The following is a 27174-nucleotide window of genomic DNA, read 5'->3' on the forward strand; positions in this document are numbered from 1 at the left end:
TTACCAGAATGGTCCTTTTAAAGTTTGTTTCCCACACGTTTTTCCTAAACTTTTGGCATTTATGACATCTATCTGCTGGCAAGAGCTTTCAGGCAATAAAAAAGAGTGAAATGTTAAAGGAATATCTATAGTAAAGCTGACTATGCAGAGCTTGCTTGTTTGCTTGCTTTTTCACAGATTTCAGTTTGACTATAGGTCAGGATTTTTATTGGATAAATGAAATGCTGTTGAGAAAAGTAACGCAATTGGAGTTTCTTGGCCTCCACAAAGTGTAATGTGAACCCCTAGAGCTTCACTCCTAAAATGCACCTGAAGAAGTAGCCTTCACCTCACGGTTTAACTCACCCTGACATCAGTGGAATACTGGGAAATGACACTGAGCACCTCTGACATTATCCATCCAAGCAGCACTGGTTACAAGAGCCTCCTAAGCTAAAAGGTGGTACCTTACCTCCTTACCCACAAAGGAGGCAATAACACTACCTGGTCTGTAATAGTTAAAAAAAAAAAAAAAAAAAGTTTTCAGGAAACAGCCTAAATGTCCAACAAGGAGGATGGATTGCATAAATTATAGATCATTTATTTAACAGCCTATTATGGCAATATTGAAAATGATAATGTATATATGTATTTCCTGTTGCATAAAAACATTTGACATGGGCAGCCCTGATGGTCCAGCGGTTTGACACCACCTTTGGCCCAGGGTATGATCCTGGAGACCCGGGATTGAGTCCTGTGTCGGGCTTCCTGCATGGACCCTGCTTCTTCCTCTGCCTGTGTCTCTGCCTCTTTCTCTGTGTGTGTGTGTGTCTGTGTGTGTCATGAATAAATAAATAAAATCTTAAAAAAACCACATTTGACATAATGTTAAACAGAAATTACAAGTTATAAGAAATAGAATTTATAAGTGGATCTCATTCAGTAAAAAGCAAACACACCTCTCTGTTGATACACCAGCTTGGAAGAAAGTGTCTAGGTAGTTACACATTAAAGTATGCATAACAATCATTATGTCTGGGTAATAGCATTTTGGGTAACCTTAATTTTTTTTCTGTTTTCTTATGTACATTTTCCAACGGATGATCAATAAATTTGTAGTAGTGGCTGGAAGACAGCCTGGATATGCAGCCCATGAGACCCAGGTGCCAGGCCTAGCTTGGGAAAGTAATGAGATCATAGGTACAGCCAATCCAAGTTAAAGTGAAAACTACTCACTTATCCAGCAAGTTCTCCCTTGGTATCCGAACCTTGTGAAATATTAAAATCCCATTATCCACACCATGAAGACCTAGAGAGAGCAGAAAACAGCTGCAGGAGGCAAATCCATGCTAGTATCAGAACTATGATTCCTGTTACTTCCCAGGCCTGTCTCGACTAAAACCCAAAACACTTTCTTTTACTCCCAGGATGGCTGATGCTTCTCTAATTGGGATAAGGATGGGAACGCTCTGTATTTGTTTTCTTAAAGAACTGTGCCTTCTGTGCTCCTGGGCTCAGGTGGAAGATCTGGGTGCTGCGACTTGGAAAGGAAGAGCTCTAAGCAATAGAAGGAATGTCAGGCTGAATGCAGTGAAGGCAGCAAAGCTACTTACTCCCCCAGTAATACAGAAGTCAAATTTCTCCTCCCTCCCAACACTTCCTTTCCAGAACAAGGGGTAAATTTGTGAAGTCAAATGCCTAGAAAGACTCAAGAGAAAATGGCCACAAGGACAGCAGTGAGTGACTAGGGTGACCCAACTCCTCAGAAGGTTTTTGAAAGCCACTTGATTTACTTCCTAATGACACCTGTCAGAGTCTGGGGTCTACTTTTTGTTCATCTCACACTTAGGAAGATTTAATCTAAGGGGGAAACAATCTTTAGTAAATGTCCTTATTTAGAACAATACCCCTTGACAAGGACACAGTTGCACTTAGGAGCTTACAAGGACCAAAGCAGACTTTCTGAAGTTGCTGGTGTTTTAAATGTCTGGCACCACTTCACAAGAGCTGGGCCCTTTGCTCTCAGCAGCACTTGACTCAAGAGGCCTTCCTGGCCTCAGTCAATCCTGAGAGATACAGTTAGAGCACTCACAACCCCACTTGTAGCCCATTCCTGCAACTGTGACAGTGGTCAATAAACACTGAGGGGCTGAACAAGATGAGACTGTCCCCTCCACCACCAAAGAATCATCTTATGCCCCCTCTTCTCTTTCTTCTTTCTTTTTTCCTTCTCCCACCTGTTTCTTTGGCTTGGTTTGGCCTTGGCTGGGGACAACCAGCAGAGCCCACAGGTACAGTCTGCTCTCACAATGTTATTGGTTGAACTGTGTCTCCCACTCCAAATTCACATGTTCAAGTTCTAACCCCTAGTACTTATGAATATGACCTTATTTGCAGACAGGGTCTTTACAGAGATAATCAAGTTAGAGAGAGGTCATTAGGGTTGCCCTAATCCAAGGGACTGGCATCCTTACAAAAAGGAAATTTGCACACAGACATGCATACAAGGAGGAAGAAGACCATGTAAGCATGAAGACAGCCATCTACAGAGAGAGGCCTGGCACAGATTCTCCCTCACAACCCTCAGAAAGAACCAACCCTGTCAGCACCTTGACCTTGGATGTGTAGCCTCCAGAACTGTGAGCCAATACATTTCTGTTGTTTAAGCCACTCAGTCTGGGGTACAAGAGCTGCAGCAAACTCATCCACAAAGTCAGTCCTAGGGATTCATCAGGGCCTCCTAGGCACCAAAACCAGACCGTGGCTCAGGAACAAGAAAGAGAGAACCTCAATCTGTGTTCTGAGAGCCCACTGGTCCAAGAAGAGGAGAGGATGCAAAATTACTCAGGGCAAAGCTGCCTTATGACTAGATAACACTAGAGGCTGGGAGAAAATAAGACCAATGTATATTCATAAATGGCAATCTTCAACATTCCCCAACAGTTCTGACATAAAAGACTCATCAGTCTTCAAAATCAGAGAGTCTTTGCTGCCTTCACTGTTTTGGTGAGTTAGGTTAGACTCTCCTTGGGTGGGGTTGAGAGCAGGCAGGAAGTGCAAATGAGGATAGAAGGAGTGTCATCTGGAGACTCACCTTCCTTGTACATCATATCAATAGCGGTCACTCCCGGGTACAAGCTTCCTTTTTCATCACGGATAGGAACGATAAAACAGTGGGGGCCTGAGGAAGGCAAAGAGACAGTTGCCAAACTCTCTTTTCTAAAGATACAATTAAAGCTTTATTCATTTCCTGGAGTAGTATACAGTTTTGTTGATTCTGCAATTCAGTCAGTTCTAGGACTGTGCACTGTGCATAATAGTGTATACAGTGATACCCCCTTGTCCACAAGGGATATGTTCCAAGACCCTGGTAGATGCCTGAAACCATAGATAGTCCTGAACCCTAGGTATGCCAAGTGTTTTCCTTTATCTGCATACCTACAATCATGTTTAATCTATAAATCAAGCACAGTAAGAAATGGACAACAATAGTTCATAATAAAATAGAACAATTAGGGACACCTGAGTGGCTCAGTGGTTGAGCATCTGCCTTCAGCTCAGGTCATGGTCCCGGGGTCCCAGGATCAAGTTCTGCATAAGGCTCCCAGAGGGAGCCTACTTCTCCCTCTCCTTCTCTGCCTCTCTGTGTGTCTCTCATGAATAAATAAATAAAATCTTTTAAAAAATAGAATAATTACATCTATATGCTATAAGCGTTATGTGACTGTGGTCTCTGTCTCTCAAAATACCTTATTGCATTGCACTCACCCTTCTTGTGACACTGTGGGATGATAAAATGCCTATGTGATGAGATGACATGCAGGGAATGAGGTAGGCAATGTGACAGTGTTACACTACTATTGACCCTTTGACCATACATCAGAAGGAGGATCATCTGCTTCCAGACTACAGCTGATAGCAGGCAACTGAAATTGTGGAGAGCAAAACCGTCAATAAGGGGGCAAGGAGGAGGACTACTGTAATGCCAAAATGTAATAATAAATTCAGGCATTGTGTAGATTTAAGAAATAAAGTTGATACTGAGTTTATACAAAATAAAACCGGTGCAGTGCACTTTCAAGGTAAAGTACTTACTGGAAAATCATAAAAGTAAAGAAAATTATTCTAGCTTTCTGTGCCAGCACAAACCTTGTGATCTTCCATTTATGATGAGCTGAGCAAAGACTGCTGCATAATTCCCATACATCGCATTTCCGATGTACATCTTCTCAGCATTTTCACATGGTGTGTCAATCACAAACTCCTACACAAAAAAAGAATGACAGAGTTTTCCTTTCCGGTGGCTCATCTCAATTCCTTGGCTCACTGCAATGAATACTGTGAAACAGATCCACATCGTGTAGCAGGACACACTCAGAAGATTTCAAAGCAGAAGAGCAGACTAAACCCCCAAGCCCCTAGTGATATATACTCAGCCTCTCCCATATAAGCCACCAGCAAGGTTCACAAGAAAGGATGGCTCATCTAATGATCTGGGGCCCCTAGTTGGATGAGTCCATGTCTGTGTGTTTTATCTTATCTGCTGGGCACTGCCTCTTCTGGACAAATCACTTGGTTCCTCATGCCCTTCACTCTTGTATAGGCCTTGAAAATCTCTACCTCATTGATATGGCTCTGTTGTTTAAGTAGCAAGTAAACGAAGGCCAAAACTGCATGCCAGGATGCAAGCAAGATTAGTAAGCAACCATGACCTATTCCCACCATTCCTTAGAATCTCAGCCCACACAATTCTGACTTTTATAAAGGGAAAAACCCTCATTTGAGCCTTTGGATCATTGTTTCAGATCCTGCCTCTCCATTTTCTTGATCAATGAATAGAATAACTAAAAGTTCCCCTAAAATGTATAAGACCTTAAACTGAAGCATTCGTAAATAATTCTCTACCTTATAAGGGAAAGAATCTTAGAATATGCCACCCAGTTTGTCTCCATAATATGACCAAGGATTCCAGCTCCAAACAGTCTGAAATTAACATTGGTTAAGAAGATGCAGGGTTTAAAAAAAAAAAAAAAAAAAAAAGAAGATGCAGGGTTTTTGTTTTCAGGCTCTGCTCAACCTCAGTCTTCTTTCTTTTCCTCTCGGGAAACCAGTATAGAATCACAATGTAAATGTTCCCCCTTTTACTTCTAATTCTTTTTTTTTTTAACATTTTATTCATTTATTCATGACAGACAGAGAGGCAGAGACATAGGCAGAGGGAGAAGCAGGCTCCCTGCGGGGAACCCAATGCAGGACTTGACTCCAGGACCCCAGGATCATGCCCTGACCCAAAGGCAGACAACCACTGAGCCACCCAGGCATCTCCTTTACTTCTAATTTTGCTCATTACCCAGGTTACCCTGAAACCTCATGCCAAGGAGAACTGACAATAACTGCCAGCTCTGAATACAGAGTACCTGGGACAGGTTGGGGAACCTAGGGGAAATGGCAAAAGAGCAGAAGTGCACGTTTAACTGGAGCTGACTATATCGAAGATGTGGCTGAACTAAACCAACGAGCGATTGATCATGTAAAAATTATCTCAGAGTTCAGATTTTAAAGTATATAGACTACATTTTTCCTGCTGGCCAAGAAATACATTCTTGAAGCCTAAGAAAACATTCTCTGACATATGTTTGCACAAGGAAACTTTTAACATGTGCAAGCGCTTTTCAGAAACATAAATGGACAAACTGAATCTTTTTAAGAGAAGTCTCTGGAGACTGCCCTTGTCTTATCAGGCCAGTCAGGATTTCTCAAAGAAAGGAATTATTTGACGCTGGGTGCAGTAACAACAACAACAAAAATACTACAAAACAAAAACAAAAACAAACATGTGGTAAAGGCACCCTTACCCTCGAGGGTAGGAAGGGGAGTAGTAACCTTGACCTGGCAGAAAAGATCTGGTGGGGTGGGGAGAGAGACAAGAGGCCATCCATCCCTTTTAACATGTGATACACTCTGGGAAAGGAGGTTTGTCACTTCTGGCAAAAATACTGCTTTGGGAAAGTCTGCATAAGCCAAAATGCTGGCATTGAAGCAGGATCTAAATAATGCACACCATGTGTGTTGGTTCTTACCATAATTAGTGGTTGAAGGCCAACAAAATGGTCAGCAGTGTAAAGCACTTTAAAAAAAAAAAAAGAAAAAAGAAAAGCTGTGACCAGAGAGCTCATAGTTCCATTTATTTTTGCTATTTAACATAAAATGTAAAAATAAAACTCTCTCTTACCTCTTAATTATCCTTACCACTATCAGCACCACTGTCCAAAAATAAAAAATAAAACAGCCAACCCACAGCAGTGAATAACCAAAAAATGTAAGAGATTGAAACAGTTCTCAAGGGAGAGAAGCTCATTTGATATGCTCTCACATTTTAAAAGGGAAATGAAGGGGAAAACACAGAATGCAATGAAGGAGAATTCATTGCTATGAATGCTATGTCAATTCTCAGTGGCTCAAGTTTATGATGGGCTTATTCTCTCTCTCACTCCCACCAGAGGCAGAGTGTTCACCAGAGTCTCCTCATCATTATGATTTCAACTTTGCAACTCCCCTGCAGAAGGCAACAGCTGCCGAAATACACCAAGTAGCTAAATCATTTATGTTGTTTGGGGAAAATGGGACCCACCCAGGGAAATGATTTTTGTGGGGGGAAAAAAACTGTAATAAGAAAGAAATAAGAATTCTGGGGTGGAGTTTCTTTTTTCCCCCATTAACGACAGCAAGGCAACCTCAGTATCATGGTTTAGGGAAAGAAAAAACTGACCAAGCAAAAACTCAAAAGATGGCCGGTCAGCATACCACCACTAGCAGGAAAGCCAAGCTCTTAGGGGCAGTCCCACTTGAAGCAACCTGGCTCATGAGCTGCATATTCGTAGCCCATTTCCTAACTTCTGTGAGCCAGTTTATCCACCTGTAAAATAGGGACAACAGTATCTTCCTAGAAAACTATAGGATATTTAAAACAATGTTATATATAGAGTGCTTACCCTGATGTCTAGCACACACGTGCTAAATTACCAGACGTGGCTTATCGTCACCTTATGGAATAGTTATTGCAAGGGAATACGGTAAACTATACAGAAGGTACTTGACACAGAGCCTGGCCCATAGTGAGCATTCAATACATGTCAGTCATTATTCTTGCTATGACCTTGGACATCAATGACTATTGTAGAGAACTAGCATATGGGCAGGAGGAAAGGATGAACATATTCCAATACAACCCTTACTTGAATCTGTTATTCTAGACCCCAATCACCTCTAAGTAGCATTTGTGGGTCAGGAAAACCTCCTAGGAAAAATTCAGATTCTAAAAAACAAACTCAGAAAATGGAAAGAATAGACTGAGTAGCCACACTTACACTCATGCCCCATGCTTGCACACGTATATTGACCCAAACTCATGCCAAGAAATAACTTCAAAATGTATTTATTCCTTTGTAGTTCTTAGAAAAACCCAATATCAAATGAGAAACTGCAAAGGAGAGTGAAATAAGTAAATAGTTTCTTTATTCAGGGGGAGTAGAAGCTAAAGATATGGGGACTTTGGCCCCAGGAAGGAGGAGAGTCTGGTTCTGAACAGATTTCCCACAGCCCGGAACTGCGGAATGATGGGCAGCATCCTCACCTGTGCAGAGAGGTCAAAGGTGGCTTCAGTCTGGATCCCTCTCACATTGCTCCCATGGCCCCTCTCAGTCATGGCAAACATCCCGGTGTATTTCTGCTCCTGGAGTTCACCAGATATTAGAAGGGAATTAGCTAGTCAGATGGTTGCTCTAGCTGCAGACCTCTGATAGTCAAGAATGTGAGTGAGAAAGAGGGGAGGGGAGCTGGAGATATAAACTAGGAGTTCAGCCTGGTGACAGCTAATATGATAAAAAACACAAGTTTTTATAAGGCAGTCTTGAAATTCTCATTCTGAACAAGATTCTTGCTGACACTAATTCTCTTATTTTTTTTTCTGCAAACATGCACACGTGCGCGCGCGCGCACACACACACACACACACACACATCTTGTTTCTTTGAATTTTAAAGGCTCTCCATAGAAGAAGACATCTACTGAGGTACATGCCATACCTGGAGTGGCTGAAGCCACTTAGTTACATGTCCTGGGCTTCCAAGATTCCTGACTGCACCGCCAAATAGCCAATAAATTATTCCACACTGAAAACAAGGACAATATAGACCAATGTTAGCAACAGTCAAGAGGTTAATGACAACTAAACCCCTGGCCAAACTCCATTCGAGGAGCATTTGTTCAGCTCATCAAGTTTTACAAAAGTCCCACAAATGGTAAGGCATCCATGCCCTTCCCCTCCATTGCCTGAGATGCTCCAGTTCCTCTCCGCAGACATAACTCATGGTTGTCTCTCTTGGAGGGGCCACCCTAACACTGAAAAATGTCAGTTCTCCATCCTCAGGGCTGCCCAGTTCAGCTCACCAAATGACTCTTTTTTTTCCATCTTATTTTATTTCATCATAAGTGCACCCCTTAAGCCTCATCCCCTATTTTCTTCATCTCCCCACCCACCTCCCCTCTGGTAACCAGCAGTTTATTCTCTATAATTAAGAATCTGGTTCTTGGTTTGTCTCTCTCCCTTTTAATTCCTTTGCTCATTTTTTTTGTTTGTTTCTTAAATTCCACCTATGAGTGAGATCATATGGTATTTGTCTTTCTCTGACTGACCTGTTTTGCTTAGGATTGTACTCTCTAGCTCTAGCCATGTTGTTGCAAGATTTCATTCTTTTTATAGCTGAGTACTATTCCATTATATCCATTTTACATATACGTGTGTGTGTGTGTGTGTGTGTGTGTGTGTGTGTGTATCCCCCACATCTTCTTTATCCATTCATCATCTGTCAATGGACACTTGAGCCGTTTCCATAGTTTGGCTATTATAGGTAACGCTGCTATAAATATAGAGGTGTAAGTATCCCTTCCAATTAATGTTTTTGTACTTTGGGGGTAAATACTCAGTAGTGCAATTACTGGATTGTAGGGCGTTACATTTTTAACTTTTTGAGAAATCTCCATACCATTTTTCACAGTGACTGCACCAATTTGCATTCACACTAACAGTGCAAGAAGGTTCCTTTTTCTCCACATCCTTGCCAACACCTGTTTCTTGTGTTTTTGATTTTAGCCATTCTGACAGGTGTGAGGTGATATCTCACTGTAGTTTTGATTTGCATTTCCCTGATTATGAGTGAGGTTGAGCATCTTTTCACGTGTCTGTTGGCCATTTGTATGTCATCTTTGGAAATGTCTATTTATGTCTTTTGTTCATTTTTTAACTGGATTATTTGTTTTGGGGGTACTGAGTTGTATTAGTTCTTCATATATTTTGGATTTTAATCCCTTATTGAATATGTCACTTACAAATATATTTTCCCATTCAGTAGGCTGACTATAGTTTTGTTGTTTCCTTCACTGTGGAGAAACATTTTGTTTTGATGTAGTCCTAATAATTTATTTTTGCTTATATGTGCCTTGCTTCAAGAGGTATGTCTAGAAAAATGTTGCCACAGCTGAGGTCAGGAAGATTACTGCCTGTGCCCTTTTCTAGGATTTTTATGGTTTCATGTCTCAAGTTTATGTGTTTAATCCATTTGGAGTTTATTTTTGTGTAAGATGAAAGAAAGTGGTCCAGTTTCCTTCTTCTGCATGTGGCTGTCTAGTTTTCTCAACAGCATTTGTTGAAGAGACTTTTTCCCATTGGATATTCATTCTTCCTTTTTCAGAGATTAATTGACCATATAATTGTGGGTTTATTTCTGGGTTTTCTGTTCTATTCCATTGATCCATGTCTCTATTTTTATGCCAGCACCATACAGTTTGAATCACTGGAGCTTTGCAACATAACTTGAAATCTGGAATTCTGATACCTCCAGTTTTGTTTTGCTTTCAAATGACACTTTTGAATGTGCAGTCTGCCTTGTCTGCTCAGGGGTTAGCTCAGTGCCTGGTATATAGAAGATGTGTCACAAAGTATTTGTGCACTGCTTCCAGGCACTGGCCCAGTCTGCAAAGTGAGCTCGACCATGAGAAACAGTCAACAAACAGGAAAGCTGATGGAAAATGCAATGCTGCACAATGCGCAGGCCCTCAGCCTGGGATGAGATGGCCTCAGCTCAAAGCCCAGCTCAGTTACACACTGGCTGTAAGACCTGGGACAAATAGCAATCCTCAGTCTCCACATGTGACAAATGCAGTGAGGGATGAGTGCTCCCACTTACTGAGCACTCACCATTCTAAGCATTGAGCTTCATATACACAAGCCCACTGATGCTCACAACCACCCTGGGAAAAACACATCATCACCCTTTCTTGACAGATAAGGACACTGAGGTTCAGAGGGGAGAGTGACATGCCCAAGGCTGCACCCTAGGATGGTAAGCAGGGCTAGGATCCAAACCCAAGCTGTCTAATGCCTAATAGCACTTCATAAGGTTGTTGTGAGAATTCAGTGACAGTCAAGTGCCAAGTACTTTGGTCTTTTATAAACCCTGGAAGAGTGTTGCTGGCAAGGAGGAAGTAGAGGAGGAGAAAGATGAGGAGAAAGACAAGAAGGAAGGGTAGCTGGAACGGGGCCATTTGAAGGGAGTAGGGGACTAATGACAAAGACAGAAGAGCTCAAGTGTATAGACACTGACTGTGTCTGCAGGTTAGAATGCCTTCCTCTCCCCCAGACACACAACCCTGGCTTTCCTCTGGGGAGCCTTCCTCTTCCACAGTCAGTGGTTTATGGCTGATGTTGACCCCCATCCCCAGCTCTATGAGCCTGGGACCCAGAAGTGGTTGATCTACATGATACATATAATATCACGGCCGCAGGGGATGGCTTCTGCATGGACACACGACCTGGGTAAGTCCAACCAGAGCATCCTCTGGGACACATGGGTAAGCTGGTAGGCAAAAGGAGCTCTCTTTTCATTGCAATGGAATCTGGAAGCATGGAGGCCTAGTGCTGCTGGCTGCTCTTGCGATCACGAGAGCTGGTACATGAAAACAACACATGGGGTCAATGTGGTAAGAAGGAGACAAAGCAGAAACATGAGAGAGACCAGGTCCCACAGGTCCACGCCGGAAGCCTGCTGCACTCTCACCTCTTCAGTTACAACCAATAGGTATCTTTTTTTCCTGGGGTCACTACAATTGAATGAGCTTTAGTGGACACAGCAACCCCAAGGAAGACCCTGCAGGAAGGGTAATGGCGGGAATGGAAGCTTCAGATGCTCCCATCCGAGAGCTGTCACCAGCCTCTAGCAAGAACTAATCTCTGCACTCCACATGTGTGACCAGTCTGGTGCTGTCTGAAAGGGTGCTTCACCAACTCTAACAGCTCTGATATGACAGATGAATTTCACTAGTTACATCTGACATATGAAGTGCTTTCATTCGAAGAATCATAAAGCATCCTTGGAATCATCCTGACACACTGCAAATCACATTGCTAATTCCAGCCCAGAAAGATGCAATCAATCCAAATAGTAATTTTTGCCCATACACCATCTTGGAAATCAAGTTAAAGAAAAGTGTTTTTCTAAAACAGGTTGAATTTTCCACCCCTAAATCTCTCTGGCTGGTGGCTAATGCATGCTTTACAAATATATTCCTTTTCCAGATTTTAAATCCTTTCCTCCTCTTTAGAAAGGGGGAATGGAGAGAATATTTCATCTACACTTTAAAAACCTCCATTCATTAAATGTCATTAGTAGGAGCACTGGGCTGGTGAATGAAATCTCTAGGTTTGCAGAAACCACAGCAGTTAACATAGGTGGTGTATGCATGATCCCAATCCACATGGTCACTTAAAATGTGGTGCTCATAAGTGTATTGCCAAATCCACATTCTCTGAAAGGCAGATAATCTGACCCACTGGGGCTGAAGCAGGGGGAGCACCTGAGGGTTCCAAGAAGATGACACCCTGGCCTGACACAAGCTTTCCCCAGGTGCACCCTGGGAGGAGCATGGACCTCAGCCCAGTCAGCAGAGAGGAATGCCCACCGAGTGGCCAGTGAGGTAAGCCGGTGAGCAGTGGTCAGACCATGGTGGTGAAGGGGGAGAGAAGCAGGGGCATTCAAAGTAGATTCTGGAGACAGAGCTGATGGATTGGAATTGTGAAAAGAAGCCAAGAGAGGACTCCAGGTGACACTTGAGTTTTTGGCCTGAGCCTCTAAATGGACGGAGGCCCATTAACTGCTTGGTGGGGACTGGGTGAGGGGTTGCTTGCAGGAGGAGCCAGGGAGGAGGGGATGAATTCACTAAGACAGAGATGCAGAAACTGAATGAAGAATGGCACTAATCCATCACAAGGGAGCAGGGTAAAGTGTCCTCCCCAGGAGCACCGTGTCTACTGCTGTCATCATTGCCCAGTGGGCACCCTGACCTCCAGGCCTCCTCAGCAGACAAGACCCAGATAAGCCCATTTGTTCTGAGAAAGACCAAAGAAAGCAGAGGCAAGGAAATAAGACAAAGGAGAGGACACCTAACAAAATCTCCAAATGTATGTGTACCTGTGTTGCTTGTTTGGGAAAGCTCCCTCTCTCCTTCTCACTTATCTGGAAGATGTGAAAGGACAGCTACATCAGGTACATGAGGTCATGAGCACCACATGCCCAGTGATGGCTGGCAGTAGGCTCTGTAGGCCACAGTCAGAGCTACCTGGGGGCTGGGAACTGTGGTCAGGACAGGCTGAAGGGGTTCAAGGCCCCAAGGATGGGGCCTCGTAACTTCCAAATGATAACTAGCAAGAAAGATGTACCACCATGGCAGGGAAAGTTAGTGGGCTGGAGCTGGAATGCTGATTGATTTCACCTCAATCCAGTAACTGAGCCACTACCTAGAAGACTGCCAGGAATGGCTCCAGGCCACATCTTGGGGGATACCATCCCGGCCACTTATCAAGCTCCTACTACATGCCAGCCATGGCAGGCAGCTCCTCATAGGCATCATTAATCTAAATCTGAACACAGCCCATGAATGATCATTAGCTGCACCACCTAAACAAAAGAGAAAATAAAGATCACCCATCATGAGCTTAGACGTAGAGGGAACATGAGTGAACTTTGCGAAGTCCTAGAGACAGGACATAAACCCACATCATTCTGTCTCTCAGGCCCTTCCAGGCCCCCCCCCCCACTTTTTTTTTTTTTTTTAGATTTTATTTATTTATTCATGAGAGACAGAAAAAGAGAGAGAGAGAGAGAAGCAGAGACGCAGGCAGAGGGAGAAGCAGGCTCCATGCAGGGAGCCCGATGCAGGACTCAATCCCAGGTCTCTAGGATCACTCCCTGGGCTGAAGGCGAACTAAACCACTTAGCCACCGAGGGATCCCCCCTTCCAGTCCCTTTCTACACAATAGTCCAACAGTGGGTCCCCTAAAGAACCTTCGAGTGCATTCAGATTCTTTTCATTCCAAGAGCAAATGGAACACACTGAGGCATTGCAGGTGGTTTTTGAGACAATGGTGACCCCAGAAAGGATAGTGTTAAGGACTACATTGGATTCCCTCCAAAATGTATATGCTAAAGTCTTAACCCACAGTGTGATGGTGTTAGTATATGGGATCTTGGGGAGCTAATTAAGTTTAAACGAGGTCACGAGAGTAGAGCCTTCATGATGGGATTAGTGCCCTTATAAGGGAAGTGCTCTCTCTTTCTATCTCTCTATGCCCAATCCCAATGTGAGAACACAGTGAGAAGGTAGCCATCTATAGGAAGAGTCCTCATCAGGAATTGAATCAGCTGGAGCCTGATCTTACCAGCCTCCAGAACTCTGAGAAAATAAATTTCTGTTGTTTAAGCCACATGAGCTATAATATTTTATCATGGCAGCCCAAGCAATTTGGACAGATAGTAGGGTGGTTCAAATAAAGAAAAAGGGGAACAGTCATGGGGAAGAAGAAAAGGAAGCATGTCCATCTCTTTGGGCCCTAGAGTCCTTTCAAACTGCATCAGCGTGCCTGGTAGAAGACCTGGGCTGGCTCCCAAACTAAAGCAGGGATACAAAGCCCTCAGTAAAGGAAACCTTTTCCTGGCACCTCTCACTTTTCCACCCCCCTCAACCTCACTGTGAGTCACTTTCAGAGCCAGCCCCTGGCCCTGCCACCACTTGGCTGTGTTAGTCCAACTATGTTTGTCTGAAGCTCTCAGGGACACCCAGAGCCTTTGGATAACACAGATGTGGAGGAAGAGAGAAAAGGGGCCCAGGCCTGTGGAGCACAGATGACTTAGATGAACTGCTGCTGACACTCCCTCATTGAGTCGATAGCCAGCTTATGCGCAGGTGTAAAGGAAAGCAGGCAGAGCCACCAGCTGCTCTTGGGCTAGAAGTGAGATCTGGGGCTGCCATGACCACCCCAGGGTTCCCAGGGACTGTTCTGAGCACACCACATCTCCCTCCCCTGCTCACAGGAAAGACAGGCTAGACTCAGGAGCAAAATCTACCCCTTCCTCCAAATTTCTAGGATATCCATGCACAAGAAAAATTAGTCCTCTGCAACAAATGATATATGTGAAAGCAAACAGGATTAACGTAACTTTTGTTCAATTTTAAAAGGTTTTTTTAAACCTTTTAGCACAATGCATTTAACATAAAGTTTGCATTTTAGCCATTTTTAAGTATACTCAGTGGTATTATTTAGATTCACACTATTGCGTAACCATCACCACTACCTATCTCCAAAACTTTTTCATCACCCCACACAGAAACTCTGTGCCCTGCCACTACTCCCCATTCTCCTGTTCCTCTGGCCTCTGGTAACCCACAATCTACTTTCTATCTCTATGAGTTTGCCTATTCCAGAAATTTCATGTAAGTGGAATCATACAATATTTGCTGTGTTGTGTGTGGCTTATTTCACTTAGCATCGTGTTTTCAAAGTTCATCCATGTTGTAACATGTACCAGAACTTCGTTCTTTTTTATGGCTGAGCAATACTCCATCATATGTGTGTACCACATTTTGTTTATCCATTCTTCTGTGACAGACACTTGGTTTGTTTCCACCCTTTAGCTATTGTGAATAATGCTGCAATGAACACTGGCATACAAGTATCCGAGTAAATATCTATCTCTTATCAATTTTTGGGGTATATACAGAGGAATGGATTTCCTGAGTCATACCCTAATTCTATTCTTAACCTTTCCAGTAAGGCCTATGTATTCATTTAATTCTCATGTAGTGATACCACAGAACAAAAATGTAGGGCATGATTGTCTTCAAGAAGTTTGCCCTCTAGTGGTGCTAAGAGACATACATCAATCAAACACATGAATTCGGAAGATCAAAATAGCACATACTGTGACAAACAACTGTAAGGTACAAAGGTTCAAAGACAGATGACGAGTAGATAGGATTTAAATTTCAGACTTGAGGGAGGCTTCCCTGAGGGGAGGACAGTTGGGCTGGGACTTGAAGAATGAGCAGGTATCAGACAGGTGAAGGAGAGGGAAAAATCCATTCTAGGGTGATGGCAAGAGTGGTCCAAAGGTGGATGCGAGAAACGAAAGAAGGCCAAGATGTCAGGCCCCCTAAGGAGGAGACAAAGTGAGACAATAGGTATCTGGAGAAGTGAGTAGGGCCAAACCACACAAGGACCCATGGACCATATCAAAAATAGGAGGGCTTCTATAAGCATAAGGGAAAGAAGTTTTAAGCAAAGGAGGGACATGATCACAGTAGCATTTTTAAAGACCTATTTCTTTCTTTATTTTTTTAAAGATTTATTTATTTATTTGGGCAGGAGGGGAAAATGGGGAGGGAGAGAGAGAGAGAGAATCTCAAGCAAACTTCCTGCTGAGCACAGAGCCTGATGCAGGGCTCGATCCCACAACCCTGAGATCATGACCTGAGCCAAAATCAAGAGTCAGACAGTTAACCCACTGAGCCACCCAGGTGTCCCAAGACCTATGTCTTAAGATCTATTCATATTTTCTTCTAGGATACTACAGAGCAAAACTTTTTTACAAGTTTTTTTATTTTGGAACATTTCAACCAAAATACAAGAGTATAATGAATGCAACAATGACCAGCTTATGGTCCATTTTGCTTCATCTTTCCCCCAATCCACTTTCCCCTTCTATACCCCACATAATCTTGAAGTTTATCCTAGACATCCTGCCATTTCATCCCTAACTATGTCCCATACATCTGTAAAAGATAAAGACTCTTTCTAAAAATATAACCCTAAAATCATTACCCCACCTAAAAATATAATAATCCTTTAATATCACCAAATATCCAATGTTTATATTTCCCCAACTAGTACATAGTTTTTCTTTACAGTTTGTTTGAACCAGAATTTAAATACTATCCACACATTGCAAGTGGTTGAAATGTTTAAGTCTGCTTTAAACCACAGGCTGACCCTCCCTTATTCATTCAAACATTCCCGGTGCAGTTCTATGCACTAGGGTCAGTGTAAGACCCAAAGATGCCAAGGAGACAGCTCCCCATCTAGAATGCTGGAACACCCAATGGTGATTTCTGCATGGACATCCTACCTACCACAAGCTTGCTGAAAAGGAAGTAGAGAGCAATATGGAAACAACACAAACTGAGGATCATGAGTTTAGACCAGGAACCTCTAGTATTTCTAAGGGAATCTATTTGTTGCATCTAAGCTGAATTTCTTCTGTCTGGAAGCCACAGCCAACCCAAGTAGGAGGGAAGAGACCCTGCCTGGCTGAAATCACATGGAAACCAGTCTCCCCCAAAGGACCTACTGGTGGGTGCCTTCACCACAGATGAACTAACAATTTTCTTTGTTTTTAATTCCTACCCATTTTTAAATATCTACACTGCAAAACAAATAATAACTGCCATTTTGGACTCACCAACAGTTGACCTGGCTTCCTGTCTGTTCATTCTCTCTTCGTGTTCTACTTATTTCTCCCCTTTGGGGACATCAGGACTGAATGTTTGGATGCAGGGACCTATTTTGAGGCACAGTTGCCAAGGAAGGAAAAGAGAGCATATGCAGGGCAATGCAAATGACCCTCCATTGGAGACTTAGGGTACCATGATGAGCCATGGCCATCACACCGGCTGAACTTTCTGTTCACCATTCTTGGTGAGGTGGGACACGCAAAGCAAGCCCACAGTGCAATACCACATTATACCCATATGAACAACAAAAATGGAGAAGTCTAAGAATTCCATGTGTTGTAGCAAATTCACATAAAGGAATATGAAAAACAGATGAATTTCCATCCATATATCATTCTTAAAATGGTGAAACTATAGAGACAGAATAGGTTAGTGGTAGCCAAAGGACAGGAACAGGGTGGGGACTGGGTGCCAATGGGTAGCACTAAAACTTCCTTTGTGCTGATGAAACAACTCTAGATCTTGATTGTGGTGGTGGTCATATGACTCCATATATGGGACCAAACTGCATAGAATTACACACACACACACACACACACACACACACACTGAAGTGCATGTAAAAGCTAGTGAAATCTGAAGAAGGTCTGTAGTATAGGTCTGTAGTCTAGCACCATACTAGAACAGTACTGTAGCAGGGGTGGTTTCCTGGTTTACCTTGCATTACAGCTATATAAGATGTCACCACAGAGGAAAACTCGGTGAAGAGTTCATAAAACCCTATGTACTATTTTGGTAGCTTTCTGTGAGCATTATTATTTCAAAATAAAAAGATCAAAAAAATATATGAATGCAGTGGCATGCCACAGTACAGATCTACCTTAGTGATAACATTTCAGTGAAGAAACTAAATCATGAATGACTATGAAACCGCTTTTATAAAATGAGAACAAGTGAAAATAATTGTCTGACACAGTGCAATAAAACTAAACAAAAAGAAAAGCAAAGAACAAATGAGCAAGAGGTTGAATATAATGGCTAAAGAGGAAGTCGGGGTGGGGGGGTTGTACGCTGTACCATTTTACAGACATCTATTCCAGTAAACATCTGATACTTACAGGGTTCTACTTTGTACTCCTGGTTATTTAAAACTAAGTATCAGCTCATGAAGGGCGCGGTGCCCACAGCCTCTCACCTTCACTCCTGTGGCCATGTCCGCTGTGGAGAGGACTTCTCCTATGACCAGGCTTCGATTGACAAAATTCTTTGTTTTCTCTGCCTGAAAACATGACAGACCCAATGTCAAGGTTTCCTTATGGTTTTAAAATTAATGAAGCGTTTTAATGTAACAACATCTTTTATAATAAACTTATGTTACTTTTATAATAAAAATTCAACACAATAAAAACAATTTTTAATTAGAAATACTCTGATGACCTTATTGAAATAAATGTTTTCATCCAGTTTTGTTGGTTTTTTTTTTTTTTTTTTTTAACGTGGCCTTGCGGTCTCTGACCACATGCATACAAGGAGAGCCGGCTGCATCCCCACAGAAGGCAGGGTCCTGACAGGCTCCCTTCGTGCCTTGTGCTGCCTCAACCAAGTTTGTCCGTGAGCTCCCCGGAGTCTGACACCCTCCCCCACGCTTCTGCCTAGCAACACGGGTCCTGCCTAGCAACAGAGGCTTGCTGGCGCATAACCAATGCTCCCACCAACAGGGGAGGCCTGTACACAACAGCCAAAACCAATCCCAAGGCTACGAGAGCATACTCTTCACCAGCTAGAAATGAGACAGGGCAAAAAACCCGAGGCTGTCTTATGTTTAAAATTCAGAGGCAGGCGGCATTTCCTTAGAAGATGGTAGGCCCCTGAGTGCGCAAATTGCAATTATCCACTGTTGGAATTAATGCTAGGCGGCCTTATTCTCCAGTCTTCTGAGACCCAGCCAACAAAGTTGGTACCTGTTGCCCTTGTGTACGTGTGTGTATACGTGTGTGGTGCATGCACACCTGTGTGCGTGCCTGTGTGGACATGTGCCTGAAAACTGCCCCACCAGCAACAGGATGGTCACCCAGTCTTCCTAGAGTGACTCAGTTTCCACAATGGCTTAAGCTCTTTCCCCCAGAACGCACTAGGTTTTCCCCTCCTGCAGGTTTTTACAATGTTTCTTTCAAACAGTATTAATTTTATCAAATAGAAGACTGTCAAGATTTATGACTCTTACAGTGGCTCCAACCCAATGCATCTTGTATTGATTATTTCTTAAAATAACTCCAGCTTGAGCATGAACCATTGCCTGGCTCCAGTTTCAGCTCACACTGGAGAGTTAGTTACCAGCAAATAAAAAAACCAAAAACAAAAAACCAACTGTAGCAGATACGTGCAGACTTTTTCAGATGGCCCATGTATCCTCTGTCCTGTGGATCCTCACAACTCTCTTTGAGACGCTAAGCAAGAAAGGAAGTACAGATCCCATGTAACAGAAAAGTCTAGACTCGGGAGGTCAACAGACTCATCCAACCAGGATCACCTAGTAAATAGAAAAGCAAGGACCTGGAACAAGATCTTTGGGCTCCTCATATGGACATCTTGCCCCCACGCCTCACAATTAAGCTTACAGAAGCCCCAGGTGACTCTCGGTGGTCCAGACTTTACTGCCACCGCACCCCTTTTTTGTACCATCAGCCTCATCCCCATAGGGCACCTGACATCAACACATTCCAATGAGCAAGTGATCTTCCTGAGAGTCATTCCATACTACATCATTACAACAAACCCTTCCTTATCCTAAACCACCTGCTCTGTTGTGGCCAAACGTAAACCATCAGGAGTAAGTAAATCCCTCAGAATCCCCAACTGTTCACAGTTTTCTTCATATTGTATTCCTTCCATTTATACTGTTGATGCAAGAACATGCCTTTGTCATTAATGTTGTCCAACTGTGGTCATTTTTCCTCACCAGTTTGAAATAAATTCAATCACATTTGCTAAAGAATCAACCCCAAACTTAGCCATCTTGTCCATTATGAATTATTTATGATGATTATTTTCCTTCCCCAGTCTCTGCACGAGACAGCAATCTTTGCTATTAGATCTGATGGGCAATGCCAATATGAGTTTGCCATGAGTTCTCTGATGGTGATTTAAGCATTCATTTGGACTGGTCTATTTTAAGAAGTCCAGCAAAAGAAAAAAAAAAAAAAAAAAGAAGTCCAGCAAAAGTTCCAGAACTAAAACTAGGCTTAATTGGATTTGACTGCCTTACTGGCATATATTTTTAACATCTTCCCCACACTTAAATTCTCTTTTATTCAATTATTTCATTTCTGATTCATTAATTGTTCTTAATTAAAGAATGTCTATTATTGACAAGTTTCCCCTGTCATTCAGTTGATAACCTAATAAATTGTCTGTACTGATAATGATCAATAAATAATCAACATGTATTTTTATATACTTTTTTGCAGTATTTCTACGTATCAATAGCTGCCTTTATTTAGACTTGATATATTCAAACCAAATCCAATTCCCATGTCAGAATGACAGTCTGTATTAACTTTAAATGATAATTCCATAAATTATGGAGAATATGCTCAAGCTTGTATTTTATCCTAAATTATACCCATGCTATTTATATTTCTGCATAATAGATTGTCCCAGACAGACAGAAGGTAGTTTTCCCTAAAATATCCCCTATTTCTTTGGAGAGCACTTGATGTATCAGGCTTTTTGTGATGCAATATTCTGTTATAAATCAAGTTCTAGGGCACCTGGGTGGCTCAGCGGTTGAGCATCTGCCTTTGGCTCAGGTAGTGATTCAGGGTCCTGGGATCCAGTCCCGCATTAGGCTCCCTGCGAGGAACCTGCTTCTTCCTCTGCCTGCCTTTGCCTCTCTCTACAAAAATATACAATTTTGGTTTTATAAGCCCAGAGAGTCTCCAAAAGTCATATATTCTTCTTCAACTAAAATCATCTTGACTCAGCACTGCTTGAGCCATCTATTTCTCTGATATAAAAGACCCTCACCACCCTCTTTGTAATCCGTTTGCAGCCCCAGCCAAGGGTACTGGACAGAGTTTCCTGATCTTTAGTTTTCTATTATCAGTCCCCAAACTGACTTATTTGCTTCTTCTACCTTCTGGTTTCAATTTTCTATTTTAGTTATGTTTTCTTAGTCTTATCAAATACATATCCTTTGTTATAATTAGCCTTAAATTATTTTAGAAAGAGAAGGGGTCAGAGTAAAATACATAAATAAAATAAATGGGCTTCAGGTATTCAGTCATCTAGGGCCTTAGCTCTAAAGGCCCTAGATGGACTAACTAGACTAACCAGTCCTTGACTCTCCCTTGTAAAGAGATCCCAAATCTAGCCACTTCATACATCCACCACTATCTTGTGCCTGGACTATCATAACAGCCTCCCAGATGGCCTCCCTGTTTCTATTCTGCCCCAAACATCAGACATCATGATCTTTTTTTATAACTATTAAGGTAAAATTTACATATAGTGAAATGCACAGAGCCTAAGCACATGAATTCTGATCAATTATCTACCCGTAACCTTTACACCAATTAAGATTATAAAATGTTCCCATCTCCCCTAGAAAGTGCCCTCATGCACCTTTTCAGAGTCCCCACTCCCCACAGGCAACCACTGTTCTCATTTTATCATCATCCATTGCCTTTGCCTGTTCTTTAATTTACATAAATTGAATCACACAAAATGTACCTTTTTGTGGCTGCCTCCTTTCATGCAAATAAAGTGTCTATGGTGTTATGTATGTCAGTAGTTCTTTCTCATGACTCAGTAGTCTTCCATCTATGAATATTCCACAGTTTGCCCAATCTCATACTGATGAACATTTATGTTCTTTCCAGTCTAGGGTTACTATGAGAAAAGCTGATACACACACTCATGTAAAAATCTTTTTGTGGACATATGTTCCCATTTCTTTTTTGTAAATTCCCAGGAATGCAATTTCTGGCTTAAAGGGTAGGTCTGTATTTAATATTGTAAGGAACTGGCAAACAGTTTTTCAAAATGGTTATACAATTTCACACTGCTACCAACAATATCGAAGCCTTCTGGTTTCTCTGCATTTTCATCAGTAGTGTGCATCTTTTCATTTTTAGCTATTCTGGAGGGAGTGTAATGTCATCACATTATGGGCTTAAATATGCATCTCTTAGATGACTAAAGATCCTGAACACATCTGTATATGCTTATCGGCCATTTATATACTTCTATAAATTGTCTGTTCGGGTCCTTTGCCCATTTTTTAGATTGGGTTGCTTGTCTTTTATCATTGAGCTCTAGGAATTCTTTATATATTCTGGGTACAAATCCTTTGTATCTGGACATAACTTTTTTCAGATAAATGCATTGCAGATATTTCTTCCTAGTTTTTGGATTGCCCTTTTATTCTCTTAATGATGTCTTTTGATGAAAAACAGTTTCTGAAAAGACCAATTTATCAGTTTTTTCTTTGACATGTTTAGCATTTTGGGGGTCCTCTCTAAGAAACCTCTGCCCATCCTAGAGTCAGGACATTCTCCTTTGTTCTTCTACTAACTTTGTAATTTTAGAATTTACGTTTAGGTATATAATACATCTCAAATTATTTTTGTGTGTAGTATGAGATAGGGATCAAGATTAGCTTTTTTATGTATATTTAACTACTTGTTTCAGAACTATTCATTGAAAAGATTTTTCTTTTCCCATTGAGTTGCCTTGGCAACATTGTTAAAAAAAATTAATTGATTGTATATGTATGGGTTTATTTCAGGACTCTCCATAATGTCCCATTAATCGATCTGTCTCTCCTTATGCTAATACCACATAATCTTGAGTAGCTTTATAATAAGTCTTGAAATCAAGTTGTGAAGTCCTCCAAATGTGTCCTTTTTCAGAACTGCTTTAACAATTTCAGGTCTTTTGCATTTCCATATATGTTTTCTGAACCAATTTATAAACTGTGATCAAGGCACTATAATATTTTAAAAATAAGCATCATGCTAGGCTCCCTGCTTCCCCACAAGCCACCAGTGTGAAAACTCTCCAATGACTCCAGTTACTTTTGCAAGAAAATCCAAACATCTAACGATGGCCTCCACATCAGTCTTTTTTTACTCTCTGCTTTTCCTCTGCTGGGGCCACACAGTAGGGCACTGGGAGAAGTCTATAACAAAGGCTAGATGGAGCCATTATACTTCTGCTCTCCCCAGGGTCCTTGACCACTCCAGGAAAGCCCAATACCAGGAACAATGAAAGGTGACATTCCCATGGCTCTGCCTAAGGATATTTTTTCTCCCTTTACAACATCAGTGAAGTAGCCTGACAGTTTAGGATTTTCCAAATTCTTGCCTTAAATTTAATACCTCTTCTCTTGACAGCTGATGCTTCCTACTAAATTCCTGCCTGCTTTGGAAATTTTTTTTATTATTAGTGTAATCATATAATTTATCAATATTGACAGCATGTAATGATGAATGTATCATATTGATGATCACCTTAATGCATGAGCTTACTTATAGGTTAATGGCAAGTGCATTGTTTTACATTAATTTTAACATAAAAAGGTTTTCTACATCTAAGACCATGTTGTCTGTGAAGAGAGATAATATCACTTCTTTTCCAGTTTATCATGTTTGATTTTTTTAAGTGTTTCCAATAATTTTATTATTCACCATGTTTGATTTTTTTCTGCAGCATTGACAACCATCTGATGTCCCACAAATTTACTTATTATTTTATTGTCTGCTTTCTCCCAGACTAAAATATAAGCTCCATAAATACAGATATTTTTTTGTCTGCTTGGATCACTGCCTCTTGAACAATGCCTGACTCATAGTAGGTGTTCAATAAATGGTTGTAAAATGAGTGAATGGCCTCACCTGGCACATAGAAGGGACTTAGGAAATTATAGTCAGTAATAATTACTGTTATTTTACACATTTCACTGCAAGAATAATGATTAACCCTGAAGGGCAGCCCCAGTGGCGCAGCGGTTTAGCACCGCCTGCAGACCAGGGCGTGATCCTGGAGACCCTGGATCGAGTCCCACGTCAGGCTCTCTGTATGATGCCTGCTTCTTCCTCTGCCTGTGTCTCTGCCTCTCCCTCTCTCTGTCTCTATGAATAAATAAATAAAATCTTTAAAAATTTTTAAAAAAATAATTAACCCTGAAAATAAGAAGTTTTCATTAAGCCAAATTGTTTACAGTACAGTAAATAAAGAACACCAGGATTCTGGCTACCCTAGAGTCTCTGAGTGGATCCCAACTCACTCCCTGTCATGCTCTTTCAAGTAATTCCTGTGGCCATGATAGATGACAACTCAGTTCAGCTGCCAATCTACACAGAGGAACTTCTGTAAACAGGCCACTCTGTCCTGTCATCTCTGCTCACATCCTCCACGGCATCCCTTGTGGCCAGGGCTGGCCTGGCTAGAGTGCTGGCCAAGTGGCCAGAGTCCAAGTCTGCAGAGCTGGAGCTGGGACAGGGACTCCTGCCAAAGGCAGCATACAAGACCAAGAGCCAGGGGCAGCCTGTCGCAGCCCACTAGGAAAAGCCTGGGTTCCAGTACAAACAGAAGCCAGAGGGCCAAGGGCAGAGCCAAGGCTAGGGTGTTAGAGCCAAGAGCTCAAAATAGGTCAGGAACCAGTACTGGGATGGGGTGGGGGAAGTGTACTTGGTCATGGTCTGCAGGACCAATCAGGACTGGCACTAGTTCTTGTGGGCAGCAAAGCAGGCCTTGGTGGGATGGGCTGGTGTAAAGGGCTAGTGGCAAAGAAGACATACGCACCTGCTTGGCATATTCTCTACTAAGCTCCTTTTCCACAACACACCCATGGCTTCAGTGTAACTTCCTGGGAAAGGCTGCTCCTTTTTTTTAGGGGTTAATTAGGAATGCAACCATTCTGCCCATTTCCAAATGCCTTCTAAGGTGAGCTGACTTCAGAGTCTTATTCCATTTTAGATATGATCACTCACCTGGTAGTTCTTTAAATAGAAAAACAAAAACCATCCCAAACTGAGACTAAAATTCTGGTTGAAATAATAATTATACCATAATAAACATTATATAAATATAAGGCCATGTAAAGTTATAGTATGATAAATATAAATCTCCTGCCAGTTCCCCTTTAAGCTAATTTGAGAAAACAGTGGATGATTTAGATCAGTGGTTCTCAAATTTTATGGTCTCTGGACCCCTTTACATTCTTAAAAATTATTGAGGATTCCAAAGAGCTTTTGTTTATGTGGGCTATGTCTATCAATTTGCCATACTTGTAATTAAAACTAAGAATTCTAAAAATTTTTATTCACTTAAAAATAACACTATACCCATGACATAATTTTCATAATTCTTATGAAAAATAACCATAATTTCCAAACCAAAAAATCAATAAGAAGAATGGCATTGTTTTACTTTTTTTTATTGTTTTACTGTTTTACAAATTATTTTAGCATCTGGCTTAATGAAAGACAGCTAGACTCTCTGTTTCTACACTCAGTCTGTTGCCATATGTTGTTTTGGTTGAAGTTTATGATGAAAAATCTGGTGTTGTTCATATATAGTTGTAAATACACTTTTCAGATAGTACCTGAAAGGGTCTTAGGTACCCCAGGGGTCCTTAGACCATACTTTGAGAACCACTGGTTTAGATAATAATGATATGCCATGCCCAACACTCCTGTGGATCATGGGGATGAGGACAAGCAGAACTCAGAGTGAGAGAGAGGATGATGGGGAGGGGGTAAGTGGGTGTCAGTCATGGAATGGGTACTTCATTATTCAAATATCTTCCTCCCACTCCTCACTCCTGTTGGCCAGGAATAGCCTGATCCCAACTGTCTTCCTCCTGGAAAGGAAGTGCTGGGATGGTCAGCCCTGAACCATGATTGGCAGAGACCAAATGCTGAATGGGAAAAATTCGAGGTAGATGGTAGAGTACCAGGAAAGAAGGAGAGTGGAGAGTAGTACTCAAGCCAGGACACACACGGAATCACCTGAGAAATTTAAATGCTGATTTGATCGGCCTGAGGGAAAGCCCGGACAGCAGAGGTTGGAAAGTTCCCCAGGCAATGCTATTGTGCAGCCAGAGGGCAAGAACCACCAGCTTGAAGCAGGCTCAGAAAGCAGGACCAGCTGGGCTTAAATCTGTGTTCCACTAGTTATATATACAATTTACTAGTTGTATAACCTCAGACCAATTACTGGTTTTCAACTTATTCACCTGTAAAATGGGAATACCATTCTGGATGTTGTGGATATTAAATGAGATCATCCACTTAAAGTTCTTAGCACTGTGACTGGCATAAGAGATGTACTCAGGAAGTCTGAGCTGTTATATTGGTTATGGTGATTTTGGTGCAGGTGGGCAGCCTCTGTAAGCTCCAATAGATCTCCCACCTGGCTCCTCTGTCTCCCCATCTCTGGAAATACAGGGAGGCAGTGACTTCCCCACCCACCCACCCAGGATTTTCGTAGAGGAAGAAGACAGTTGGCTGAAGGGCACAAATGTGATATCACTGGAAACAGGTGTGGGAAAAACCAGCGAGATGCAATGATGTTTACACTATGTGTGTGCACACACATGTGTATATACTCTGTAGTCACACTCAGATATTGTTTTTCCTTTTGAAATTATTAGAACATCTCAAATCTATTGCAGATGGCAGAGGGGAAAACGCAGAGTGGAAATATTTTAATGGCTTATTCTTGGCCCATGGACTGTCCATAGAGATCTGGGACGAATGAGACTCACTCCTCATTTGTCCTTGAGAACATCATCATTACACATTACACACAGCATTCTGCCTTGGAGTTCATCAGATCATCCACAAAAAGCTAACAGCAACACGAAATGGGGGCCAGGGAAGGGTAGAAAGAACCTGGAACGCTCTCTGAACAGGCAGTACAGCCATGACTCAATATTTTTATTAAGAGGCAGAATGAATCATGTAACACTTCTTCTAGAATTACTGGATGTGGACGGCTCCTCCAGCTGTTTACAGGGTGGAATTTGAGAGCCTTCAAACACAGATGTGCTGCTGAGTTTCATGACATCCACCCAAAGAGATGAGCCTGCCACACTGATGACCGACTAGTTTAATTTCCTTCAGGTTCATTGGCTTTTGCGAATTCACACGGAGAGGAGCGCCAGATAGGCTGAAGTAATTCACAGAAATAGACTGGGGGGATTGTCTAGGGCCAATCCTGTGGCTCCTGCAGGAACTACACCTAATCATCCAGGACAGAGTTGTCTGGGCTGCCTCAGACCACGAAGGGAACCACAAAAATAGGAAGATAATTGGATCCAGGGATCAACAGCTTCATAAGGAGCAAGAC

At 42.0% G+C, this 27174-nt stretch overlaps 1 protein-coding gene across 4 annotated transcripts in view; it reads right to left on the bottom strand.

The window, feature by feature from the left end:
* The window catches only part of ACOXL (acyl-CoA oxidase like), a 348364-nt gene that overhangs the window by 297985 nt on the left and 23205 nt on the right, over positions 1–27174 (bottom strand). For all 4 annotated transcript variants that reach the window (XM_077843324.1, XM_077843323.1, XM_077843322.1 and 1 more), the window contains exons 3-8: positions 18014–18097; positions 8064–8150; positions 7613–7711; positions 4129–4243; positions 3074–3160; positions 1216–1288 (exon numbers count right to left, since the gene is read on the bottom strand). In XM_077843324.1, coding sequence (XP_077699450.1) covers positions 1216–1288; positions 3074–3160; positions 4129–4243; positions 7613–7711; positions 8064–8150; positions 18014–18097 — 545 coding nt within the window. The remainder of the gene's footprint in view (positions 1–1215; positions 1289–3073; positions 3161–4128; positions 4244–7612; positions 7712–8063; positions 8151–18013; positions 18098–27174) is intronic.

This window comes from Canis aureus, chromosome 12 (genome assembly GCF_053574225.1).
Source record: "Canis aureus isolate CA01 chromosome 12, VMU_Caureus_v.1.0, whole genome shotgun sequence".
NCBI lineage: Eukaryota > Metazoa > Chordata > Mammalia > Carnivora > Canidae > Canis > Canis aureus.